The 6,518-nt window shown below is 41.5% G+C and overlaps 2 protein-coding genes across 2 annotated transcripts; both read right to left on the reverse strand.

Annotated features, from left to right (window-relative positions):
- Positions 1-294: 294 nt before the first annotated feature.
- On the reverse strand, positions 295-1,248 carry LOC310692587 (olfactory receptor 6E1-like; the record flags this gene model as incomplete). The annotated part of the gene is made up of 1 exon (XM_083473530.1): positions 295-1,248. One exon carries the CDS (start codon positions 1,246-1,248, stop codon positions 295-297), a length of 954 nt encoding a protein of 317 aa, XP_083329656.1.
- Positions 1,249-5,564: 4,316 nt separating this feature from the next.
- LOC310692588 (olfactory receptor 6E1-like) lies at positions 5,565-6,518 on the reverse strand (the record flags this gene model as incomplete). Its single annotated transcript, XM_083473531.1, has 1 exon — positions 5,565-6,518. The coding sequence occupies one exon, from the start codon at positions 6,516-6,518 to the stop codon at positions 5,565-5,567; it is 954 nt and encodes a 317-aa protein (XP_083329657.1).

The raw sequence follows: 6,518 nt of genomic DNA on the forward strand, positions 1-6,518 counted from the left end.
ATCCTGAAGCAAAGTCCTTAACCTGAGATTATATTTCTGGGTTAGTGGAGTCTGTAACCTGAAGCATATGTAACCCGAGGTATCACTGTACAAAGATTCACAAAATGATTAGGGTTATGCATAACCTTGTGTCCCCCCAGAAAAAAGAACTGGTAATGATGATGTTTCAAGATGGTGTGTAACACTAATTTTTCTAGGCAGAGCTTCTGCAAAGATGGATACTTCTGAAGAATAATATAATGCCCATTTCCTTTCACAGTCTCTTTTCAGATGATCTGTTTTCACAGTTCCTTTTCAGATGGTCCCTGGTCCCTTAGCAATGGTTTTGAGTTGCCCAAACAAATTTCTCAAGGCCTCCTGAACCTGTTTGTTTCTCAAGCTGTAGATGAAAGGGTTGAGCAAAGGGGACACAACAGTATTGAGGACGGCCACCATTTTGCCAAACTCCACTTTGCTGCTCTGTGTTGGTTTGATATAAAGGAAGATGCAGCTCCCGTAGGTGATGGACACCACAATGAAGTGAGAGGCACAAGTGGAAAAGGCCTTCTGTCTCCCTGTGGCAGTGGGGAAATGTAAGATGGTTTGGATTATCTTGACATATGACATTACTGTAATTGTCAAGCTTCCCAGAACAGAAAGCACAGCTGTGATGAACCCAAAGAATTCCAAAAGTGATGTGTCCCCACAAACGAGTTTGATCAATGGTGTATTGTCACAGAAGAAGTGGTCAAGGACGTTGGACTTGCATATTGGAAACTGTAGGAAAAGCACCCATGGACCAATGATCAGGAGAAAACTGCCAACCCAACAAAACACAACCAGCGTGATGCATAAGTAATGGTTCATGATGGCTGGATATCGCAAGGGATTGCAGATGGCTACATATCGATCGTAGGACATGACAGCTAAGAGGAAGAACTCGGTAGTTCCCAGTTGGAAATATAAGAAGGACTGTATCATGCAACCAATGTAAGTGATGTTTTTATTGCCGGTTGAAAGATGAACCAAGGTTTGGGGAATTATTGCTGTGGTGAAGCCAATTTCCAAGAAAGAGAAATTCTGGAGGAAGAAATACATAGGAGTGTGTAGCCGGTGATCTATTTGAGCAACCATGATAATCACAGCATTGCCTAGGATGGCCAGAAGGTAGGAAAAGAGAAGGGTGGTGAATAACAGGAGCTGCAGTTTCCGGATATCGGTGAAGCCCAGAAGAATAAACTCACTGACTGTTGTTTGGTTGTACTTCATGCCTTCTTTAGAACTGGAGATGGGGTGGGAGAAGAAAGTGATGGACAGAAATAAATAACATTGAAATAAATAAATAACGTTGTGAACCACCCTGTGATCTTTGGATGAATGGCATGATAAATATAAGGAAACACATAAATGAATAAAAGTTCATAATCATTTTAGTCACTACAGAGCTGTCGACAATTGCATGTGCAACCCCCAAGTTGTTGTTGTTTAGTCATGTCCGACTCTTCGTGACCCCATGGACCAGAGCACGCCAGGCACTTCTGTCTTCCACTGCCTCAACCCCCAAGTTAAAATATGCCAATCGAAATTACTTAATGGTCAAAATAAAAAAATTCCTTCCAGTAGCACCTTAAAGACCAACTAAGTTAGTTCTTGGTATGAACTTTCGTGTGCATGCACACTTCTTCAGATGCACACTTCTGCATGCACACGAAAGCTCATACCAAGAACTAACTTAGTTGGTCTTTAAGGTGCTACTGGAAGGAATTTTTTTATTTTGACTATGGCAGACCAACACGGCTACCTATCTGTTACTTAATGGTGTTGATGTTGAGGATTGAGTTCAATCAAGATACCATAACCATTATCTCTACTGCTGGGCTATGCCCCCTACAAAACATGAGGAAAACACACAAAGTAGGAAAACTGATGCCGATCTTTACTATATTTAGACAGACAGACGTACAGACAGACAGACACACACACACACAGGGCTAGAAGAGTAAAGCATAAGAAAGGCAGAGGTGGATGGAAGAGGAAAAAGGGAGGAATCTAAGACTGTGTGTGCTTTTTATCTTGGTGGACAGGTATAAAATTCTAAGCTACTGAAAATCTTTTCTCCGCATCCTCGCAGTAACTCTAAAGTGTGTCACCTTTGGAAAAGAACCAGCATGGTGCAGTGTTTAGTGTGTTGGACTAGGGCCTGGGAAACTTGAGTTCAAATCCTGACACAGTCATGAACCTTGGCCTAATCAACTTCTCAGGTTTGAAGAATGGGAACGAGAGAACCATGTGCACCATTTTAAGCTCTTTGCAGGAACTATGAAGTCAGGCTGTCAGGTTCCAAATGGCATTCCCGCTATCATTGAAAACTGCAGAAACATTACAATGTGCATTGTATATCCAGATAATCGTGGGTAGAAAGATAGGGGTCCATTTTAAATTAAGGTGGCTGGTGGACCTAAGGTCTTCCAGAGGTTGTTGGACCACCAGCCCCAGCCAGCATGGCCAATGGTCAAGGAGTGTGGGAGCTGAAGTCCAAAAAGATCTGCAGAGCCACAGCCTCCCCATTCCTGACAAAGGATCTGACCCACCTCTCCTTCCTAAAGCTTACCTTGCAAATTATTTCATGCCTTCAATATTGTGGCTGTGCCAACAGCATTGTAAAGGACCGTGGACAACATTTGTGAATGATTAGCCCCCTAATATCTCCTTTCTTTTTTATATTTGAAAGCTGTATAGAAATATTGACGAGCGGAGATCTAGTTTTGTCAGATTTGTGGCTCATTATAGGTTCCCACAACATTATAGGTTCCCAGAAGATCTATGTATTCTGAGTAACAGATGACTAATTTAATCCTCTCTTGTTTTGATTCTACGGACTCCGTACTTGAAATGGGGGAGTGAAATGAAGAGGCCATGTTGCGTCCAGGGCAGGGCATGGTGAGCTTAAACCCAGGAGGGCAAGGTTCATATCCCCCGAGAACTCAGAAAGTTTCCTTGGGCCAGGTACTCTCTCTCAGCTTAACATCCTTCACTGTTGTGAAGATAAAATGGGGGCAGGAACCATTCATGGAATGGTGAGATAAGAATGTAAGAATTAAATAGCAGTGCTATAAAATTCATAACTGAGGTCTAAGTGATATACTTTTAATAAAAAAAATCAGGGTCAACATTGTTAATATTTTGAAAATATTAAAATGCTTGCAATATAATGTGATGATGGTGATTCAGCTCACAACTATGGAGGGAGTGGAAGGTTTTTAACCATTTCCCTCCCAGCGATTTGCCCAAATCTCTCTCCAGCCCCTTTCTTTGACTTAAATTGAAGCTTTCTTCTAAATGCCAATAGAGGCTGGCGGGTAGGGGAGAGGATTTTCATAGAATCATAGAATCATGGATTGGACCCTGAGTCATTGTGACCAAAGCCAGAAGGGGAAAGGTTAGCACCCATTTTTTATTTTTCTTTGACATTTTTTGGACTAGGATCTGGGAGATGAGGGCTCAAATCCTTGTTCAGTCTCGAGGCTCACTGGATGAAATTTAGCCATTCAAAATGTATCAGCTTTACCTACCTCAGAGAATGGTTGTATGGATAAAATAGAGAAGGCAGAACTATATATGGCATTTTGGTTGGAGGAAAAGTGGGATAGCCATTAAAGCAAAAACAAAATAAAACAAATGGCTTTCGGAATTGTGCCATCTTGGAAATTGGACACACCACTGCTGCCATCCCAAAAGTGTTGTTCAACTTTCCAAGTGGCAGGAAAACAATCTCGTATGCTGGATGTATAAGTCAATTGTTTTTCTATTTCTTCCTGGGAACCACAGATTTCTTCCTGCCAACTGTGATGTCCTTTGACCTTTGATGTGGCCATCTGCAATCCCCTAAGGTACACCACCAACATGAACGAGATGTTCTGCACACTTTTGGTGCTGTTCTCTTGGATTGGGTCGCTTGCTGTGATTTTGGCTCAAACTTTGCTATTCGTTCAATTTCCTTTTTGTGGTTCAAACATCATTGACCATTTCTTCTGTGACAGCAAACCATTACTCCATCTTCTCTGTGGTGACACACCTTTTCTGGAGCTCTCCGCCTTTATTCTTTCACTGTTTACACTACTGGGGACTTTACCTATCACTGTTGTGTCCTATGTGAATATAATCTCAACTGTTCTCCACATCCCAGCTGCTGCAGGGAGGCAGAAGGCCTTTTCCACCTGTGCTTCCCACATCACTGTTGTCACTGTCACCTATGGAAACTGCATGTCTATGTACATCATACCAGATCAGGGTATCATGTCTATGTACATCATACCAGAACAACAAAGTAGTGTCATCTCTTAACTATGTGTTGTGTCCTCTTATGACGCCCTTTGTGTACAGCCTGAGGAACAGGCAAGTTAAAGATGCTTTGAAAGGTGCTTTTTGACTGCAGACATTTATTTAATAAAGGACAAATAAACTGGTGTAGTTGAAAAGAAAGAGAGGAGGGATAACTGTGAACCAACTCAAATAGGCCCGTGATACTTCTTGGGGCATGTCAAAAGCTGGAACAAAAAGTTTTGAAAAATGGGGAAAAGAAAACCTTCCTTTGTTCGCAAAACCTCTCTTTATACCTTTTAGGCCAAATAATCCAAATCCTTGTTCAATTCAGGAAGTCCAGAGCAAGAGCATCTGAACCAACTCATGATGGGTGGCTTTCACAACACCTGTTCCCTTACCAAATTTGCAAATGAGAAGAGCTATGTTCAAAACCATCAGCTTTGGGGTTGGTGGCAGGGAACAAGCACATCATTTGGCATTGGCAGGTGCGGGAAATGTTACTTTTCTCAATCTCAAATTATGGAATTGCATGAAAAACCATCTCAACTACAGGATGCTGGCAAAGCCTAATTCAAAGTAGAACTTCTGCTATATAAGATAATATATAATACATCTTCCAGAACAGTATGCAGTATATGGATATGTTTGTCTGTTTAATGAAATGAAATTAAATAATACATTTATTTAACAAAATTAAAGGACAATAATAGTAATGATCAGTATTTTTTTGTTCCTAAAAATGTTTAGGGGTACTCTTGTTTTGACTCAAGAAAAATCACCATTTTATAGTTCAAATTGGGAAAAATAAATGCAGCAAATGGACAAAAGTACAGTGGTACCTCAGGTTAAGTACTTAATTTGTTCTGGAGATCTGTTCTTAACCTGAAACTGTTCTTAACCTGAAGCACCACTTTAGCTAATCGGGCCTCCTGCTGCCACTGTGCCGCCGCTGAACAATTTCTGTTCTCATCCTGAAGCAAAGTCCTTAACCTGAGATTATATTTCTGGGTTAGTGGAGTCTGTAACCTGAAGCATATGTAACCCGAGGTATCACTGTACAAAGATTCACAAAATGATTAGGGTTATGCATAACCTTGTGTCCCCCCAGAAAAAAGAACTGGTAATGATTATGTTTCAAGATGGTGTGTAACACTAATTTTTCTAGGCAGAGCTTCTGCAAAGATGGATACTTCTGAAGAATAATATAATGCCCATTTCCTTTCACAGTCTCTTTTCAGATGATCTGTTTTCACAGTTCCTTTTCAGATGGTCCCTGGTCCCTTAGCAATGGTTTTGAGTTGCCCAAACAAATTTCTCAAGGCCTCCTGAACCTGTTTGTTTCTCAAGCTGTAGATGAAAGGGTTGAGCAAAGGGGACACAACAGTATTGAGGACGGCCACCATTTTGCCAAACTCCACTTTGCTGCTCTGTGTTGGTTTGATATAAAGGAAGATGCAGCTCCCGTAGGTGATGGACACCACAATGAAGTGAGAGGCACAAGTGGAAAAGGCCTTCTGTCTCCCTGTGGCAGTGGGGAAATGTAAGATGGTTTGGATTATCTTGACATATGACATTACTGTAATTGTCAAGCTTCCCAGCACAGAAAGCACAGCAGTGATGAACCCAAAGAATTCCAAAAGCGATGTGTCTCCACAAACGAGTTTGATCAACGGTGTATTGTCACAGAAGAAGTGGTCAAGGACGTTGGACTTGCATATTGGAAACTGTAGGAAAAGCACCGATGGACCAATGATCAGGAGAAAACTGCCAACCCAACAAAACACAACCAGCGTGATGCATAAGTAATGGTTCATGATGGCTGGATATCGCAAGGGATTGCAGATGGCTACATATCGATCGTAGGACATGACAGCTAAGAGGAAGAACTCGGTAGTTCCCAGTTGGAAATATAAGAAAGACTGTATCATGCAACCAATGTAAGTGATGTTTTTATTGCCGGTTGAAAGATGGACTAAGGTTTGGGGAATTATTGCTGTGGTGAAGCCAATTTCCAAGAAAGAGAAATTCTGGAGGAAGAAATACATAGGAGTGTGTAGCCGGTGATCTATTTGAGCAACCATGATAATCACAGCATTGCCTAGGATGGCCAGAAGGTAGGAAAAGAGAAGGGTGGTGAATAACAGGAGCTGCAGTTTCCGGATATCGGTGAAGCCCAGAAGAATAAACTCACTGACTGTTGTTTGGTTGTACTTCAT

This window comes from Podarcis liolepis (genome assembly GCF_965112155.1).
Source record: "Podarcis liolepis genome assembly, chromosome: 13".
In the NCBI taxonomy this organism is placed as follows: domain Eukaryota; kingdom Metazoa; phylum Chordata; class Lepidosauria; order Squamata; family Lacertidae; genus Podarcis; species Podarcis liolepis.